The sequence below is a fragment of the Dama dama genome, chromosome 19 (genome assembly GCF_033118175.1).
Source record: "Dama dama isolate Ldn47 chromosome 19, ASM3311817v1, whole genome shotgun sequence".
NCBI lineage: Eukaryota > Metazoa > Chordata > Mammalia > Artiodactyla > Cervidae > Dama > Dama dama.
In genome coordinates this window covers 36,226,713-36,247,269 of record NC_083699.1, presented here as the reverse complement: position 1 = coordinate 36,247,269, position 20,557 = coordinate 36,226,713, and the positions used below count along the sequence as shown (strand labels likewise).

The 20,557-nt window shown below is 45.0% G+C and overlaps 1 protein-coding gene across 2 annotated transcripts in view; it reads left to right on the top strand.

Annotated features, from left to right (window-relative positions):
- ABCC5 (ATP binding cassette subfamily C member 5) overlaps positions 1-20,061 on the top strand; it is an 82,124-nt gene extending 62,063 nt beyond the window's left edge. For both annotated transcript variants that reach the window (XM_061166690.1, XM_061166691.1), the window contains 5 exons: positions 2,635-2,794; positions 14,219-14,297; positions 15,335-15,448; positions 17,366-17,530; positions 18,600-20,061. In XM_061166690.1, coding sequence (XP_061022673.1) covers positions 2,635-2,794; positions 14,219-14,297; positions 15,335-15,448; positions 17,366-17,530; positions 18,600-18,701 — 620 coding nt within the window. In that variant the 3' untranslated portion in view covers positions 18,702-20,061. The remainder of the gene's footprint in view (positions 1-2,634; positions 2,795-14,218; positions 14,298-15,334; positions 15,449-17,365; positions 17,531-18,599) is intronic.
- The last annotated feature ends 496 nt before the right edge of the window (positions 20,062-20,557 follow it).

The window sequence follows — 20,557 nt, the reverse complement described above, 5'->3', positions numbered from 1 at the left end:
GAGGATGTCCAGCCATGAGGGTGACTGTACCCATGGCTCTTACTTCACCCTCTCCCATAGATTCCCTCTGCTGCATTGGCCCCCTAGGGGTGCACTGCTCCCCTGAAACCTCTGGCCTCCCTTCTTGTGATATCCTTTTAATACAGTAAGACAGATCAGCATTTTCACCAAGACTTTAATAAAGTATAAGCAGATGAGAAATAAACAAAAATAAAATAATTCTAAATAGCCTGACTTACAAAGTCTAAACTGTAATCCTAATGAGGTTCTTTCAAGACTGTGACATAGGTCCTGAATCTCTGCCGTGGTTATAACCACTGTGAGGACATCATTGCTTTTTTTACCAGCACATTCCATCTGTGCAAAGGTAGTCTAGACTCAGATCTTTTGTTAAAACAGAACAGCTTAACCTATTTATTTGAGCACCGTTCCTTCCTTTGAGCACCATTTATTTGAGCATCTTAAATCTTGAACCACTGCCTTGGCACTGAAGGGGGCCCTTCACCTCCTCCCTTCTACCTGGGTAAAAGACCACTAGCCAGATCCCCCAGTCCTGAAAAAGCTACTCCCAGGAGGAAAGGCTCCTTGAGAACTGTTCTGCTACATGGACTCAGGTTTCCCAACTTGCAGATGGACATGAAGACCCCTGCCATAGGAGATGGACAGTCAGGGTTCCCAGAGATTGTTTGACAGGGGTCTGATCTAGACATCAGGTCTGGGGCTACATACACTGGGGCAAAACAGATATTTGTATCCTCACTGACCTCTCAGTAGACAGTCAGGAGGCTGCCATGAGAAGTCTTTCAGAACATGGAGGTAGAGCAGGGAAGGAGGGTCTAGAACCAGAAAACAAGGACTTCACTGGCAGTCCAGTGGTTAAGACTCTGGCTTCCAATGCAGGGGGTATAGGTTTGATCCCTGATCGGGGAGCTAAGATCCTGTATGCCTCAGGGTATGGCCAAAGAATTAAAAAAAAAAAAATTTTTTTTTAAGTAAATAAATAGATAAATAAATCAAACTAGTTTAAAAAAGTTTTTTTTTTTTTTAAATAAAGACAACCAGGAAAACTGCTCAAACAGCTAAAAACCCATAGTTCTGCATCTAAATTGTGGGTCTGACTTGCAGAAAGATAGACAGGACTATGTCGAACTTTTTTTTTTTTTTTTTGATGGGGGAAGAGCACTGAGCTTTTTAAATATATGTGTAAATATTTAACAAAGTAGTTTCAGTTCTCAGAATCTGTTTCAAGGAAATTTTCTGAGGTAGGAGCAGTCTGAGTGATGACAAGGTTACCATAGCATTATTCTGCTGCTGCTGTTTGGTCACTAAGTCATGTCTGACTCTTTGCAACCCCATGGTCTGTAGCCTGCCAGGTTCCTCTGTCCATAGGATTTTCCCAGTAAGAATACTGGAGTGGGTTGTCATTTCATTCTCCAGGGGATTTTCCTGACCCAGGGATCAAACTTGGCAGGCAGATTCTTTACCACTGAGCCACCTAGGAAGCCCTATAGCATTATTCTAGTAAGTTTTAATTAAACTACATGTGCAACGTTAGAGGACTGGTTAAATAAGAGTATAGCCACATAGTGGAAATTATTGCAGCCACCAAAACTTTATCTCAAAAAGGTAGTAATATAATTGAGTGCTTGCTATGTAATGTTAAGTGGAAAAGATAATTACAATATTTCTCTGGTATCATCTCAACTCTTAAGGAAACAAGCTAAAAGGAAATGTGCCCCCCCCCCGCCCCCCCAAAAAGCAGGACTTTCCTGGTGGTGCAGTGGCTGCTACTCTGTGCTCCTAGTGCAGGCAGGGGTCCTGGGTCTAATCCCTGGTCAAGGAACTAGACTCCACATGCAGCAACTTAAAAAAAAAGATCCCACAACTAAGACCCACTGTAGCCAAATAAATAAATAGATATGTACATACATAATTTTTTTAAAGCAATAGTGAGATTATGGGAAATTGATGTTATCTGCTTGAATTATTTATATCATTTTTTAAATGACGAGTCAATTATGTAAGGCTATTATGCCTATCACTGTGATCCTGAACTTGCTATTTTATCTCCCAAACCTGCTTTTCTACATTTTCCTATCATGGTAGAGAATCTACAGTCACTCATTTTCTCAAATCCAAAACTCCTTTCCTTGTGTGTTTAGCCTAGAACTTCTCCCTTCCCTAGCTTCGTGGCAGTGAAAGGCCTTGTCCTGTTTTTTTCTGCTGAGGTAAGGGGACAGAAGAGGGACAACAGCTTGTCCTCTGACTTGCCTCAAGCTCCTAGCTCTTGGTTCTTGCCTGAGAAGCATTAAACCCTGTGTACCTGTGCCTAAGGTGAAAAGGAGAAGTTTTTCCATTTTACTCTCAGGATAGTGTAACGGTCCCTCCCACTCCTTCTCAGGCTGCAGTATGTTGTATAAGTGTATATGCTTGGTAGCTCCAGAGAGTTCCTGGTTTTTTGTTTTTGTTTTTCTGGCTATCACTTTCTACATTATCTGAGCTATCTACATTATCCATCAAAATAATGATTGAACAGAAATAGAAAAATAGATGATGTTGCCCTGAGAAGAAGCCAGTTTTGTCTTCCCAGAATTTGCCAATTGAATGACTCTTGCCTGTCTTCTGACTCATCAGGGAAGTCCTCTCTGGGCATGGCCCTTTTCCGCCTGGTGGAGTTGTGTGGAGGCTGCATCAAGATTGATGGAGTGAGAATCAGTGACATTGGCCTTGCTGACCTCCGGAGCAAGCTCTCCATCATTCCCCAGGAGCCGGTGCTGTTCAGCGGTACTGTCAGGTGAGACCTCAGCACCGTGTGCTTCGTGCCGTGTTGCAGGCCAGGTGAGCGGGATAGAGCCCCACCGGGGACTGAGATCTAGTGGCCTCTGGTGCGGCACTTTCCCAACACCATGCACTCCCTGTTGCAGGAAGAGCAGTTCCACAGTACGAGTCACGTCATTAGTTAAGCAGGACCCCAGGGCCCTGCAGCGGGATGGTAAGAAGTCAGAGAGATCTGGACTCTCTGTCTTCAGACAAGTTACTTAGCCACTCCTAAGCTTGTTTCCTCCTCCATGAAATGGGGATGTTACTAAGATCTGTTGTTGTGGTGATTGAATGAATTTGTACAGATTTTATAGAAGTGTAGAGGCTGGCAGAGGGTGAGCATTCTGTGCATGGAAGCAGCTACCATCATGCCTCGCTGTCCTCTCTCCTAGGGACACTCAAGAGCTGCAGTTCTCTCGATGGTTTTCAGGCATTATTACTACTCATGGTTTCTCATTTTCTAGCATCTTCCGCAGACTTTTGGTTCTTGCTCTGGAATGATGCCCCTCTCTGAAATCTGCCAGATTGCCAAAGAAAACATTTCTTCTCTTGACCTGTTATAACAGTAACTAATAAGGAAATACGTTTAACCCCAGTGTCTTTTCCTGCACTTTATCAGGCTAGCCTGAAGCTTTTGCCTCCTAAAAACAGTGGGTTTCCATAATTTGTGTCCATTTCTATTTAAGTTGACTCTCTAAATAAAAATAGCTTCAACCATATAGTTGACCTAGATAGCATTTCTTTTTTTTAAATCACTGTAAAAGTGATATTGCCATTTCCTCTTTACTTTTTAGCAGTTTCCAAGAAAGGGTACCAATTTAATTTCAATTTCAAATAACCACAGTGTTCAGAATTGTCTTTAAAACAGACTTGTCCCCCCCATCCCCTACCACTTTTAGAAATGGCATTTGAACTCACTGATTTGAGGAGGTTTGGTAGATAAACTGAATTCTTACCTACATTTATGTGGGGTCAGTACTCTTGGATGTGTTTATTTGGACATTTCTCTAAAACACTAGTGAATTTGTATAGTACGGACTGGCTCTGTTGATGATGATAAGTGAAAGTGTTAGTCACTCAGTCATGTCTGACTCTGCAACCCCATGCACTTCTTCAGGCAAGGATACTGAATTGGGTTGCCATTCCCTTCTCCAGGGGATCTTTCCCACCCAGGGATTGAACCCTCGTCTCCCAAATTGCAGGTAGTTTTGATGATGATAAGTCATTTCCTTTGGGTAAGTAAATAACAAGGTCAAACAAACAGCATCAAAGAGAATTAGAATTTATTGAAGACTTAAGTCTAAAGAAATTGAGAGATATTACCAAATCTGCTCTTCCTTCCTGTAAATCTCTCTATTTTTAGGTGCCACGGGAATGCCTTTGAGAATAAAATTGGCCTAATGATTTTTGGCTCAGGACAAAAAAAACATATTTTTCTTATTTTTTTAAAATCACCATTTAGAAGAGAACTAGAAAGTAAGACATGTTATAGACTTCCCATGAATATGCTGCTACCAAGAAGTATCAGTGCTCGTTTCACATTTTTACAGCACTTCATTTAGGTCTGTGACTCAGCTTCTGGAGTTAACGGTTAAGAACTGACCTGCTGGCTGCTATTTGTGGAACATTGTGGAAGCACAGCCTTTGTTGGAGTTGGGGGCGTTTGTTATCAGCTCCAGAGATGTGTTGCCACCTGATGGACAGGCTCAGTGGCTGGGGTGCTGCTGCCTACGTTTTTAGTCATTGAGCTTGGAGCACTGTTTAGTCAGTCAGCTGTGCAAACCTAGGAAATCATATAAGTTTCATTTTCTGCTCGTTGGAATTTTGACTTTTGACTACCTCAGTGGTAGACACTGAGGACAAATTCAATCCCAGACCTTCTACCTTTCCTTTATCCTCTGAAGTTTCTCATAGATCCCAAAGAATATCCAGCGTTTGGTATTCTTTTGCTGTTCTTAGAAAATTAGAAGACCTGTAATGAGTTTCCCAAGGCAAGAGCAGACTAGATCATCTGCTCCCTCAGCAACCTCCTAGAGACTCCAAATTTGGGAACTGTATCTCCACCGCCATTAACCAGCATTGGGGGTGGGTACATCTCCTGGAGATTCCAGTTTGCAGTTAAAGTGTTATCAGAAGGGAATTCAAGGTAAAACCAAAATCAAACAAACCTCAGAATCTCGAAAGATAAAAATGTCTGAATTGTTCTGTGTATAAATACAGATAAATTATAGACCAGATCATTTAGGGGCATACTCCTCCCTGGATTAGCCCAGTCCAATAACTCGTCCTAATCCAGTCCATTCCAATAGCTCATCCAGGCCTGCCTCATCCAGCGGTCTAGGTTTGAGCTATAGGGCTCCTGTGTGTCTGTGGCCAGCCAGTGCTTTCCTCTGCCTTTTGCTGAGATGATTATCTCCAAGGAGAGAGGTCCGTTTTCATCCAGACCTAAACACTTTGGCTGACCTTCCCTCTTCATGGTCCTGGCAATACTTTTCTTTTCCCAGAGGACCTATGCTTTCTGGTCTCAGGAAGCCTATCTCTTGGCCTCCACCCTCGCTTTCCATCCTTGTGGACTGTCTGCAGTCTGGCTTTGCTGGTGGTTAGTCTGCCCCTCATTGGGACTAGTTGTCCTCAGCTGTCACTTTGGTGTGTCTCTGCGTCTCAGTCTCCTCACTGGGGATGAGCACGTCTCATCACCGGCAGCATCTTTACCTAGTGTCCATCCGTTATCAGGAAGCAGTGTTCTCACTTCTTCCTATTCAGATGCTTTCTCTCCTTTTCTAATTGCCCAATTTATTTTATTTTTTTCCACTTTTGAGGAATATCTTAAGCTTTCAACTCAAAATCACAAGAAAGACACCTGAGCCCACAACTGATCCACTTCTGCTTTGGTTCATTCCTGGCCAAAACACCTTCAGGCAGAAGCACTTAGCACTCTAAAAGAAATGGAAGTTGCTACAAATTTGAAGCAGTTCTTAGAATCTCAAAGTTTTTCATTTGTCTTTGAATTATTCTGTTGTTTAAGGGACTCCATTTTACTTTTTTTTGACATCTGAGTCTCTGTGGAACCAAGGAATCCCCAAAAGCTTCTAGTCTTAACGTCAGCAAGTACTGGTAAATCTAGGATAACTATGAAGAACACTAGATGTTATCTAAGTTTTGTTGAAGTCTTTCTGGCTGGGAGTATGTGTGAAATCTCTGTATCTTCGTCTCAATTTTGCTGTGAACCTGAAACTGGTCTTTTAAAATTGTCCTTAAAAAAAGGAAAAGGTCATTCTGAGGAGTTCTCTGGTGGCCTAGAGGTTAGGATTCTAGGCTTTCACTCCTGGGCCCAGGTTCAGTCCCTGGTCGGGGAACTGAGATTCTGCAAGCTGTGGCATGGCCAAAAAAAAAAAAGTCACGCTGTGCCAGACCCTGCTGCTCTAAAGAACAACAATAGTATTAGCTAAGCTTATTGAGGACTAACGTGGCCTACTGTCCTGAGCGTTTAAATTGTATTAATTTATCAAAATTAAAGTACTCAAAATTCGATGAGGTAGGTACTATTATTATGCCTATTTATAGGTGAAAAAGCTAAAGCCCAAAGTGGTTAAATAACTTGCCCAAAGATAAGAATTTTAATCTGGGCTATTTGGCTCAGAGCCTGGACTCTTCCTCACCCTACTTGCTGTGTTGTCTCCTAAAGTTCCCACCACACACTCCTCAGTCATAACCTTGAGAGGTACTCTGTCTCTCCAAGCACCAAGGTTGGGCCTGCTTCCTCAGGCATCCTGACTGTTAGTTACCTTTCTTTTTCTAGTATCTTTAAAATCCCCTTACCTGCTTTCAGATTTGCAGTAGGTCTCTGTCCCCTTTCTTGAGAAAAATTGTCACACAAACTCTGCTCTTCTCTTTAGTCTTTTTCACACGCTCTACTCTTAACTAAAAGCCAAAATCAGTCCATATTTCTGAATGACTATTTTGAGCTTTCCTTTAGCTTCCTGTCAGAAGGTCTGAGGGTCCCATAGTCCTACCCTGAAATCCCAAGGCTTCAGGGAGGCGCCCACATGGACAGAGGACAGTCCTCAGTCTGTGTGTCTGGAAGGAATTGCTGTATCCTCATTCCCCTCGGGAGATACTCTTGACCTTATTCGGTAGTTGTCAGTAGGTGAGCTTAGAATATTGCTAAAAATAAAATATAAAAAACCAAAGATGAAAATACACTTTGGGCAACATAGGACTCCAGGACTTCTGACTGTTAAAAATAACCTTCGTTATCAAATTTTCTTTCTGTCCATCCACCCAGCTAAGTACTTGATGCAGTGGATACATAACTTTGCTTGCTTTCATTTTTGTGGGTCAGACCAGGACCATCTGGCCACTGTAATGAGGATGTGTTTTTGTTTTTTTCATTCTTGATTGAGTTCCCTGTTGAGATCAGTCTGCTCTGCCTTAATGTGTAGGTATACCACCTGCTGGGGCTTCCCCAATGGCTCAAGCAGTAAAGAATCCGCCTGCAATGCAGGAGACAAAGGTTCAATCCCTGGGTAGGAAAGATCCCCTGGAGAAGGAAATGGCAACCCATTCCAGTATTCTTACCTGGAGAATGCCATGGACAGAGGAGCCTGGCGGGCCATAGTCCATGGGGTGGCAGAGAGTCAGAAATGACTGAGAGACTAAACAACAACACCTGCTGGTGCACATAAATATTCCCTATATATATCTGGAACCCGTGGCTTAGTCTTGGGGGCTCCTTCAGCTGGTGTGATGGGCCTGGGCGAGGTTGAAGGTCAAGACCGTCCACATGTCTGCTGAGTCTGATGGGGCAGCTGCTCAGTGAGCAGGGTCCGCACTCTGGTTTGCTTCCTGCTTGTCTAGTAGACATATCTGATGAATTTACTGGATGTGTTTGTGTGCTAGGGATGCTGCAACAGTGTACCACAAACTGGATAGTTTAAAACCACAGAACTGCAAGTCGCCTGCCCGCCGCGCCTCAGCGCACCCGCACCCGGCTCTGGCCGCCCATCCCCCGGCCCGCCGCCCCCGCCGTCGCGGTGCGCGGGGTCCGTCGCGGAGCGTGCCTCCCTTCTGGGACCAGGCCCGCAAGAGCAGCGTCCGGCCGCGGGCGGGCGGGGTGGGGTCGTGCTGCTGCTGCGATGTAGCTGCTCCGGGTCGTGAGGCCACGGGCGGGCCGGCGCCTAGCCTCCCCGCCCCCACGGACCCGGGAGGCCGGAGGCCGCGGACTCAGGGACAGCGGCTGCGGGCGGAAGTGCGGGAGGCGGCGGTTCGTGTTGGGCGGGCGGCGGGCCCTGGTGAGGGGCGGCCCATGGGACCCCTGCCCGGTGCTCGGAATTTCCGAGCTGCCGGTAACGTTAACTCCGTGTGTTTAAGCTCCTTTGCCCCCTTTTGTCTGGCGATTAAAGTAAGCGTGTGCTCCTGGGACGTCGGGTCCTGTCATGAAGGCTCCAATTTTGAGAAAGCGGATGCTATGTGTGGGTCCAGTGCTGCGACCGGTCCCACCAGCGTTTCCAGCACTTCTCATCGCGGTGGTCCGGTCAGGTGGACAGGGAGGTGGCTGCGGCCCACGGAGGGAAGGGGCTTCCCTGGGACACACGGCCAGGTTTGAACGCGATCTGTCCCAAGTCTATGTTCTGAAAAAATTGCACACGTTTGATACTTTAATAAAATGATGCCACAAAGTGTCAGTGGAAAACTATAAAACAGCCCTTGCCCCACCTCCCAGTTCCACTCCTCTAAGACTTTTATCTTTTTGCTGTTTCTTGAGGAAGTTCTTCGTAGCTATAAATAATAAGCTGGCACTTCACTGGTTTTATACATTCCTGACTTGCTGTTAACAGATAGGATGGCTTAATTTTTCATATTGCATCTCACCTCTTCTATCCCGTGAATTCACTATGTTCAGTTAGTTCAGATTGTTTATAACTAAGCAGATATTGCTTCACAGCCAGGTAGTCTATTTCCCCTGTTATACGGGTTTTTGTTTTTTTCTGTTGTTTGCGATGGCCTTTCTTTTTGTTTGCACTTTCTGTTTCTGTTGACTCTCTATTTTTTTTTTTTTTTTTTTTTTTTTACTGCTCCCTGAGGCATGTGGGATCTTGGTTCTCTGGGGATTGAACCTGTACCCCCTGCAATGGAAGCATGGAGTCTCAACCCCTGGACTGCTAGGGAAGTCCCACTTTACCTTGTTTTAGATCCTGAAGGATAGCACTAAATGTCTTACCGACCCCTCCTCAGCCTTGTGGTGTCCTTTTTCTAATCTGGATTGTTTACTCCTTAGACCAGCACCGGTATCATCCTGACATTTTCTTTTACTATACAACTGAGTTTGTTCAGGTCTCATGTTTTCAATCTTGACTTCCTTTATTTCAATGAGAACCTACTGCCAAGTAGCCTTATTCCTTTTGGATAACTCTTCAGGATCCTCTTTGGTGTTAAGACATTTCTGGAATTCCCCAAAAATGTAGAGTCCTACTCTGAATTTGCTTTCTGACTCTGGGGACTTGTCCTTCAGCTCTGGAATTTGAAAGTCTCTTGTGTCATTTGAGAATGTCTTCTGCTCTCCTTTTGGTGGTGGCTTAGTCGCTAAGTTGTGTCAGACTCTTGTGACCCCATGGACTGTAGCCCGCCAGGCTTCTCTGTCCATGAACTCTCCAGGCAAGAATACTGGAGTAGGTTGCTATTTCCTTTTCCAGCTCTGCTTTTACTCTTCTGTTTAGGAGTTTCTGTTAGTTGGATGATGGACATCTTGGATTAACCTTCCGAATCTTCTGTCTTTATCCTCTTCCTGTGTCATCTTATTCTTGTTTCAAAAAATAAAAATAAAAAAAAAACCACAGAACTTCACTCTCACAGTTCTGGGGCTAGAAGGATGACATCAAGTGTCATCAGGGCCGTACTCTGAAGCCTGTAGGGCCCTTCCTTGCCTCCACTACATTTCAGTGGTTTGCCAACAATCTCTGGTGTGCTTGGCTTGTAGATTCATCATTCCAGTCTTTGCCTTTGTTGTCACATGGGTCCTCTCCCTGTCTCTGTCTTTATGTAGCCCTCTCTCTTCTAAGGACGCCAGTCCTAGATTGAGAGTCTACCCTACTTTACTACTCCAGGCTGACCTCATCTCACCTAATACCATCTACACTGATTTATTTCCAGATAAAGTCACATTCTTAGGTACTGAGGATTAAATTTCAGCATATCTTTTTGGGGGATACTCTTCAACCCATGATGCTAGGCATCAATGTACAGTATTAACATTTCTTTGGGACTTCCCTGGCAGTCCTGTGGTTAGGACTCCTCACTGTCTGTGCCGAGGGCCCCAATTCAATCCCTGGCTTGGGAAACCCCACAAGCCTCACAGCCAAAAGAGAGAGAGAATACTTCCTAGACTAATTCTAGAGAAACTATCTGCACATTCCTTTCCTGGAAACCAATATTATGGACCCTTCAATCTTGAACATATATTTATTGAGGTCTTAACTCAAAGGACTCGACTCAGCAGAATTGGGAAGAATCTAAACAAGTGATAAAATCTAAAGCCTAAAATTATGCAGTCCTTCCAGGAAGATATAGAGAAAGGGAAGATTTGAGCAATAGGTGATGGGCCAAACCAGAAATCCAAAAAGTGAGGTGTCAAACCATAGGTGGCAGTTTATCAAGTTATTGGTGCTGGGAATTCCAGCCTTAGGTAAATACAAATTTTCTACAGGCAAACAGATCACAGTAGTAGAGACTGGGCAGTGTTCTGAGACCCAAAAAGCAGATATTCATAATCAGGGAGCTTGGAGATAAAACCAGGGCAAGGTGGGGCCTCAAACCTTAGGAGCCTGAGCAGGCTGTCAGGCTAGACCTGGGTACATGGAGACACAATAGGAATTGACCTAGCAGAGCTGGCTAACAGGTAGATTCTAACTCAAGAAGAGGTTCTGCTGGCTCTAAATGGGAACTACAGTCAGAGCAGGAGCCAGATCCAAAGTAGCCGGGTGCTAAACCACAGACCCTATTGCCTGAGGAAGAGTTGACTCTCTGTAATGGGCATAGGCCACTCTTCAGCATACAGTCCTGTGGGGCGGGTGTATAGAGAACACAGTGCGGGGTGAGGAGCAGGAGACCAGGCAAAGCATGGTGTTTGATCAGGTGCTTTAAACATAACCCCTGTTTAAATCCAATCATGAGTTCCCATGGGAGTAGGTACCCCTTCTAGGATGATGAGGACTTCTGGACCACCACAAAAGTCCTGAAACTTTGTTTTGTGGGGTTTTTTTAAAGTCTTTATTGAATTTGTTACCATATTGCTTCTGTTTTATGTTTGTTTGTTTGTTTTTTTGGCTGTAAGGCATGCGGGATCTATGCCCTCTGCATTGGAAGGCAAAATCTTAACCACTGGACCACCAGGGAAGTGTCTCTTGTTTTGTTTTAAAAAAGAGCTCTGAGCATTTTGGTTCAAAACTAAGAACCCTACTATGATCCCCAGGGTCAAGAATTCTGCTATAAAAGTATGAGGAAGTCCATATTAGACCACACAAATAGGAGAGAGAATATTTTATTATGAAAACTTGCATTGCTATCTGGATAAATGTCTCTCAGAGCATTGTCTTGCTAATCTTGCCCCATGGGAATTTCCACCAGTCTGTTTTGAATCAGGGGGAAATGATTAACCTTTTATCCCCCCAGTCTTGGGATGGAAAACACATGTTTGAGTCTCTCCCTGATCTGTGGTATATCAGTACAAAGTTCCCCTAAAAAGGTGACTGGAAAGGAGAGCCATAGACATAGATTTCATCAACCCCAATGCATGTGCAGACTCCAGAGTGTTAGAGGGACAGGGACAATCAGGTGCTTTCAGCATCTTTCAGTTTTGTCTTTTTATTAGAAATGGGTGAGATTCTACTTTGACTTAGCCTGTGGTCTGCCATTTCAGTTTTAGGTTATCAACAAATTGGACCACCTTCTTTAACTGAGGGGGTTCTTCCTGGATGACATGCCTGCAGAGATCAGCCTTCCCCATCTAGACTTTCCATGGGTAGGACTTCATTGGAACTATTTCAGATCCTGGTGTTTAGGATCATGGGATTATTGTGTCCACTTGGAAAATGTGCTGAATATAAGAGTCAAAACCACCAAACAGTGTAACCAAGCATTTAAAGTGACCACGTCCCCGGTCAGTTTAATAGCTACCAGCTATCAAATGTCTACCATGTTCCAGGCGCTGTATTTACACATCTCTAATTTTCACAGCAACCTACCAGGTCATGTCACGTCACTTTCTCCCCATTTGATAGGTGAGGAGACTGAGGAGTGACTTGTCCAAGGTCATGCAGATGGTAAGAGGCAGAGTACAGATCAAGCCCGGTTGGCTCTTACTCTTACAAAAAATATTAGACAGTGTACCTGAGCTACAACAGTGAATAAGATCCAGACAGGGATTCTAATCCAATGGAGGAGCGAGACAAATGAAACAGTGACGTGTGCCATCATAAGGGTGAGCAGGGGGAACCCCCAATCCAGGCCTGAAGGGCCAGAAGACACGTCCTGAAGACACCAGCTAAGTTGAGAGCTGAAGGTTGAGAAGGAATCATAGGCCAGGAACAGGAACAATGTAATAATAATAATGCAGTAATAGTAGCTCTCACATACACACTGCCAAGGCTGCAGCAGGTGCTTCTGTAAGTGCTTTACATACATGAATTGTAGTTCCCACAACTGCGTTTTGAGGAGGTGCTCTTTTCTTTTTTTGGTTGCACTAGGTCTTCGTTGCTGCACATGGGCTTTCTCTAGTTGCAGAGAGTCGGGGCTAGTCTTTGTTTAGGTGTGCAGGCTTCTCATTGGAGTGGCTTCTCTTGTTGCAGAGCACAGGCTGTAGGTGCATGGGTTACAGTAGTTGCAGCACTCGGACTCGGTGATTGTTGCGTATAGGGTTAGTTGCTCTGAGGCATGTGGAATCTTCCCAGACCAGGGATCGAACCCATGTCCCTTGTATTGGCAGACAGATTCTTATCTACTGTGCCACCAGGGAAGTCCAAAGAGCTGCTCTTTTATCCCTGTCTTACACTTAAGGAAACTGAGGTATAGAGAAGTTAGGCTAACTTGGCCAGTGTCACACAGTTGTCATTGATAGAAGCTGTGAAGGAATCAAGCGGTTTGGCTCCAGAGCCCTTGCTTTTTACCAGTGCCTCTCACATCAGAAGGTGGGGAGTGATCTCGTGTTCTAAGTGATGGGAAGCACATGTGTGACGGGACACGAGAGAGTGGGACTGTTTAGTGAGTCTCCCAGGAGTCCAGAGATGGCATGTACCAGCCCACACTCTCCTCTCGGGTAGAATTCTTCAGTAATGACCTGCTTGTGTTTGCATGCCCGGGATTTGTCACCCCAGACATGGAGACGAGTGTGGATCAGAGCTAGAGTTCTCCCAAAGGTTTTTCTATTTCCCATACCTCGAATGTAATTTATGAGCAAAGCAAATTATACTTAATATCTTTAAGATTACTGGACCCACAAGTGTGATGTTTAGATTGAGACCAGACACCCAAAATTAATTCTACAGCCCACCTTCCACCCAGTATCTGTTTCTTCCCACCTGTTCACCTCATCCTCCACGACACTTTAAGAGCTATCTAGTCCTGTTGTTTTGGTGTCAGTCTTAATGTCCTTGAAGTGGATACTGTTGGTACATTAAGCAAGAACAGTTCCCAAACTGGTTTTTGGTGCCAGTGAAATCCTTCCTCTTGAGTCCCTTTCTGCTCAGCTTTGTCCCTAGTTCTCCTGCAGGATCGGCTCCTTTCCTGGTCAGCTAGCTGTTGAGACCCCTACCCAGTGACAGGGCTCTCACCCTGGTGCAGCAAGAAGAGAGAGGGCATTTCTCTGAGTTTATACATATAAAAGGTGTATTTTAATATGCATATGCATAGAAAGAAATCTAGAAAGATATATGCCAAAATGCTAACAGTGTTTGTTTAAAGGGTCTGATAAGTGATTGAACATATATTGATTTTAGGGAATTCTCAGGTGGTCCAGTGGTTAATACTCTGCACTTTCGGTGCAGGGGACATGGGTTTGATCCCTGGTCAGGAGATTAAGATCCCACATGCTAAGATCCTATATATATATATATATATATATATATATATATATATATAGGTTGTTGTTTTTTTACTTTTTATGTCTATTTCTTAATTTTTCTATAAACAACTTGTATCATTTACATAATAATAATAATGCAGTTTTGTAAAGAAGAAAGGGAGGCTCATTCCTGTGACAGGCAGGTGGCAGCACTCCCATCTCAGCCTCCACCTGTGGCTGTCAGGGTCTGAGCCCCACAGTTTAAACCTTTACCACAGTCAGCCTATGCAGGGTAGTTGCTTATGTTTTGGATCCCTGAGAAATTCCTATTATGTTTCTCATTAGGTCAAATTTGGATCCCTTCAACCAGTACACTGAAGACCAGATCTGGGATGCCCTAGAAAGGACACACATGAAAGAATGTGTAAGTAAAGAACTGAGGGAGAACTTTGCTAGAATTTAAAGGGTGGAAACTTGGTGATGCCATGGTCATTTCCCAGCGAGCTCTGGCTGCCTCTGTCCAGCCGGGCCTTTCCCGCCACCTCCAGGATGTCTGTGGGGGAGCACTTCAGAGCAGGGCTTCCCAGACATTTCACAATGGGTATAAAAGTCGGTATTTCCCTATCCTCACTTCCCCTCTCTTATTCCCTCCCATGGTCATATTTCCCTTTTTATTGTATCATCCACTGATTGAGAAGATTGACAACCACTCAGAGTTCAGTAATGCTTTTAAATCAAGTTCTATTTTATTAATCATAACAGTACAACATCCTTTTGAAGCATGTATATATGTGCAAAAGATTTATCACTTCTTGAGTCCACAGAAAGCATGCAATATGCATATGAACCTCTCAGAGTAACTCAGCAGGCCCCCTCCAGGGGCCCCGAACTAAGATTAGCCCTGGCCTGGAGTGGGATCTCTTGTGCTCCTGCACACCAGCCCAGGATCTCCTGCCCAAATTCAACTAAGTCAGTTCTGCCTTCATGACCTCTCTATTGGGCTTCTTCAAACAATTTCATTTGAAGAACAGGTTCTGTAGTTTATAGGGAGAAAAGTTTGACAGCCGTGGGTCTACAGCTTTGGCCTTCAGAAAGAGCGTAGTTTTATTTACCCCATCTCTCATTGCATGACCATATTTTCAGGACCAAAAATGACAGGATTTCAGGACATAAAAATATTGGAATTTCTGGGACATTTTGATGACATGAAACTAATAGATAGTTTAGTTGAAATATGGAATGGCCTAGAAAATGTGGTCCTACTACATGATCATCGCACCTGTATGTTCTTTCTAGGTCAGCCAGATTCTTGGCTAATAATTCTTTCATCTGTTTAAGAATAATTTATTTTTGCCACTGGGTTTTTAACAAAATTTAGCTTTGTTTTCTTTCTTTCAAAATTTAGGGTTTTTTTTTTTTTTTTTCTTTAACCCTTCTAATCTCTATTTCCTTTCTCCCTAGATTGCTCAGCTACCTCTGAAACTTGAATCTGAAGTGATGGAGAATGGGGATAACTTCTCAGTGGGGGAACGGCAGCTCATGTGCATAGCTAGAGCCTTACTCCGTCACTGTAAGGTAAGGCAGTCTGGTGGGTGGCCGAGGAGGGGGTCAGCAGAAGCACAGGAAGATGGAGGAATAGCCATTGCATGTGGCATAAGGTCCAAAGGCATTCTTGTCTCTGTGCCAAGTGGCACTTTTTTTTTTTTTTTGGTTGCACTGAATCTTTGTTGCTGGGCTTGGGTGTGGGCTTCTCATTGTGGTGGCTTAAAACTCAACATTCAAAAAACTAAGATCGTGGCATCTGGCCCCATCATTTCATGGAAAATAGATGGGGAAATGATGGAAACAGTGACAGACTTTATTTTCTTGGGCTACAAAATCACTGCAGACGGTGACTGCAGCCATGAAGTTAAAAGACGCCTGCTCCTTGGAAAAAAAGCTATGACAAACCTAGATAGCATATTAAAAAGCAGAGACATCACTTTGCCAACAAAGGTCCATCTAGTCAAAGCTATGGTTTTTCTAGTAGTCATATATGGATGTGAGAGTTGGACCATAAAGAAGGTTGAGCACTGAAGAATTGATGCTTTTGAACTGTGGCGTTGGAGAAGACTCTTGAGAGTCCCTTGGGCCGCAAGGAGATCTAACCAGTCCATCCTAAAGGAAATCAGTCCTGAATATTCATTGGGAGGACGGATGCTGAAGCTGAAGCTCCAATACTTTGGCCACCTGATGTGAAGAACTGACTCATTGAAAAAGACCCTGATGCTGGGAAAGATTGAAGGCAGGAGGAGAAGGGGACAACAGAGGATGAGATGGTTGGATGGCATCACTGACTCAATGGACATGAGTTTGAGCAAGCTCTGAGAGTTGGTGATGGACAGGGAAGCCTGGCATGCTGCAGTCCATGGAGTTGCATAGAGAAGGACACAACTGAGCGATTGAACAACAACCCTGTTGAGCTTGGACTCCAGGGCTCACAGGCTTCAGTAGTTGCAGCTCCTGGGCTCTAGAGTACAGGCTCAGTAGTTGTGGCACTTGGGCTTAGTTGCTGTGTGGCATCTTCCTGGACCAGGGATTGAACCCATGTCTCCTGTGTTAGCAGGTGGATTCTTTACAACTGAGCCAATCACATACCTTTGCCCTGCAGCAAGGGAGCCTGGGGGAGTGAGTATGTGGCCTCTGTCTGGGAGACAGGTTCTGCCAGCACACTGTTCAGTTTTCTACTGCAGTGTGATTTCTGGTGACTGCCTAGTAGTCCATCATGGGAATGGATAATTGACTGAGTTGAAGAGAGAGAACCCAGGTGGGCGTGGCAGAGCTAGCCAGATTGCCACCTTGATTCCATCCTCAGGGGGTTTGGAACTTTGCCCCCCTTCCTGAGCAGTGGATCCTGTAAGACACCCCGAGTGTCCCCGAGTCACCTTCCGATGCTGTCTTCTTCCTCTGTAGGTGGTGGAAGTCACTCAGTGGCACTTTTTTTAAGAGAATGCTGAGAGATGTTTAACCCTGACACAATTTGGGTATATGGATATTTCGTTTGCTTTTTTGTTTTTATTTTTAATGGCCTCGAGCCTTCAGTTTCCAGGGGCACCTTGTTTCTGTCCTGTGAGTAGTTGTAGTATTGGAAGCCATAGACTTAAAAGATTTTAAAACTGTAAGACATGTCCACATCATCAGATACAGTCCCCTCATGATAAAACTGGAAAAGGGAAGTCCAGAAAAATCACTGTTCAGAGTCACAGAGCAAGTGAGGCGAGTAGTTTATTAGATCAGTATTTCTTGTATTTGTGGAAATCAAGGCAAACATATAAATTTGAAGTTATATCAGTTCTAAACAAAACAGTATTTTTACATTTGTGTGTACCTATTTAGAAAAAAACAATGTATGATATAAAACTCAAATTCTAAAACACATTTTGGTGAAACCTAGATTAACTAGAATGCTTAAGGAATTGGTTGGATCCCTCTTTCTCCTCTCTTCCCCGGCAGATTCTGATTCTAGATGAAGCCACAGCTGCCATGGACACCGAGACAGACTTACTGATCCAAGAGACCATCCGAGAAGCGTTCGCTGACTGCACCATGCTGACAATTGCCCATCGCCTACACACAGTCCTAGGCTCTGATAGGATTATGGTGCTGGCCCAGGGGCAGGTACTGAGCCCCCAAGGGACCTTGGTTTGGCATGTGGCCTTGTCTGGGAGGAGAACTGGCCCCTGGCAGGATTGGGCTAATGGCCCTGGTAGCATTCAGATAAGCAGCCATAGTGACTCCAGCCTGGTTCCTTTTGCATGGGATGTAGTCCTCCCAATCAAGAGATTGAGTCTGGAGCATGCCTGTTGGGTTCTCATTATGCTTCGCTACCCGTTCTTTTGTTGCTTGTGAACAGTAACACTTTGACTTAGGTCAGAGAGCACGTGTACCTTGTAGTTCAGTCACGGGTTTTCCAAAGCTGTTGAGACCAGCCACCACACGTCTGCTTTTTGCAGTCATGCAGTGGTGCCAAACTTCTTGCTGTTCCCAGCTTTCCCACATACTGGCCCCCAGGCTTTTTCATTTCCTGCTATTTCCTTGCAGTGCTGTTGGCTATAAACCACCTTGGATCCCCTAAGCATTTCCACCTTTGTGTTTACTCATACAGTTCCATCTACCTAAAATGCCCTTTCCTCTGCTTGCTCTCCATGTGGACCTGCTTAAACCCTGCCTATCCCATAAGAGAGCCAGTGTCTGCCTCCCTCCTTACTGTACAGGGTGTCTGCTCTGGCACCCAACCTCATACCATCACATGGCCAGCCCTCAGGAAGACACTTTGTCCTATGCCTGTCTCTGTTGGACAGGATAGCCTTTCCTAGGAGCATCCCAGGAGATGTCCTCTTATCACTCCTTGGCCAGAGTCCAATCACATACCTTTGCCCTGCAGCAAGGGAGCCTGGGGGAGTGAGTATGTGGCCTCTGTCTGGGAGACAGGTTCTGCCAGCACACTGTTCAGTTTTCTACTGCAGTGTGATTTCTGGTGACTGCCTAGTAGTCCATCATGGGAATGGATAATTGACTGAATTGAAGAGAGAGAACCCAGGTGGGCGTGGCAGAGCTAGCCAGATTGCCACCTTGATTCCATCCTCAGGGGGTTTGGAACTTTGCCCCCCCTTCCTGAGCAGTGGATCCTGTAAGACACCCCGAGTGTCCCCGAGTCACCTTCCGATGCTGTCTTCTTCCTCTGTAGGTGGTGGAATTCGACACCCCATCAGTCCTTCTTTCCAACGACAGCTCCCGGTTCTACGCCATGTTTGCTGCTACAGAGAACAAGATTGCCGTCAAGGGCTAACTCCCCCAGTACTGCCCACGTCTCTTTTCTTTGGAGCATTGCCATTCCCTGCCTGGGGCGGGCCCCTCACCGCATCCTCCTGCCGAAACCTTGCCTTTCCCGATTTTATCTTTCGCACAGCAGTTCAGGATTGGCTTGTGTGTTTCACTTTTAGGGAGAGTCCTATTTTGATTATTGTATTTATTCCATATTCATGTAAACAAAATTTAGTTTTTGTTCTTAATTGCACTCTAAAAGGTTCAGGGAACCGTTATTATATATGTATCAGAGGCCTATAATGAAGCTTTATACGTGTAGCTATATCTATATATAATTCTGTACATAGCCTATATTTCCAGTGAAAATGTAAGCTGTTTATTTTATATTAAAATAAGCACTGTGCTAAGAACAGTGCAGATTCCTTTCTATCATTTTTGTACAGTCTGCTGCACTAGAGGTCTGGTTTTGCTATTAGACTATAGGAAGGTAGCGTGCGTTCTTCCCCAGCTGGCTGTTTCACGGTGCCAGGATTTCTGGGTGTCCGAAAGGAAGGAGTGTAGCAGTAGCCGGCCCTCCAGCGGCCCCCCTGCTGCCTTCCCAGCAGCCACCCTGGGGTGGGGCAGAGCGGGGGCCACCGGAAGCTGCGCAGAGCACCGTGAATTCTCAGGGCTCCTGCTTTCTGTCCTGTTGTCACCTCACTGTTTCTGTTGGGAGAGCAGTGGGTCAAAGTCCCAGACCCCTCTCCTCTCCCTCCACCGGGAACGAGAATCACAGAACCTTCCTCGGCAAAGGGGGAGTGTCCCTCCTGCCTTCCTCTTTACTGCTGTTGCTTCTCAGCAAGCATTGAGTCTGCTCCAAGTGTCCCACTGCCTCAGGTTCCCAACGCTGGCCAATGCACAGAGCTCTCTGGCTCCTTGAAACCATTGGTTCCAAGCCCCAGAGCCCACTGCTGCTTGGCCCGATGGTCCTTCTTTATTTGCCTGGCCCCACACCCCCACAGTTCAGTGACAGGGTTCAGGATTTTGTGGGTCTGTTTTCCTTTCTTCCTGCGGTTGCCGCAGAGTCTCTTCCTCTCTCCAAAGTCCGCGACTTTAAGCAGCTCTTGCTAATCAGTGTCTCACACTGGTGTAGAAGTTTTTGTACTGTAAAGAGACCTACCTCAGGTTGCTGATTGCCGTGTGGTTTGGTGTGTTCCCGCCAACCTTGATTGTGCCGTGGGGCCAGTAGCTCAGGTGGGCGTGGTCACTGCTGTCATCTGTTGAATGGTCAGCATTGCATGTCGTGACCAACTAGACATTCTGTCGCCTTAGCATGTTTGCTGAACACCTTGTGGAAGCAAAAATCTGAAAAAGTGAATAAAATTATTTTGGATTTTCTAAAACTCTTGGTGTGGAAAATAATTCTCTGGGAGGAGAATAAGCTGTCTTTGAGTGGCTTTGGAGTCACGGAAACTTGGATCTGAATATCCAGCAGTGAAGTGACAGAGGGGAGGGGCCAGTAGTGGAGCTGGTTGGTTGCACGGGATATGGAGTACACCTTGCCTTGAATCACTACGGTGGGCCAAAGTCCTTGCAGCCTGTGTCCTGGGCATGGTCACCAAATCAAGCTCCTGTGCTGCTAATAAGAGTTGGAAGTGGGAAGGGTTGTAGTGAGATCAATGGTTGTGGAGAAATATGTTATAAATGAACAGTTTCTTGAGGGTTCTCAGCAATCCAAACAATGTAATTGCTCTTTCAGCCAATTCATTCAGATTAATTTATTGAGAATTAAGTGCCCATTCAGAAGGGTACTCATTCTAACATTTCTCAATATGTTGTATGCAGAAAGCTTTTAAACTATTTTGGTATCAGTTCTGCTGAGTCATCAATAACCTCAGA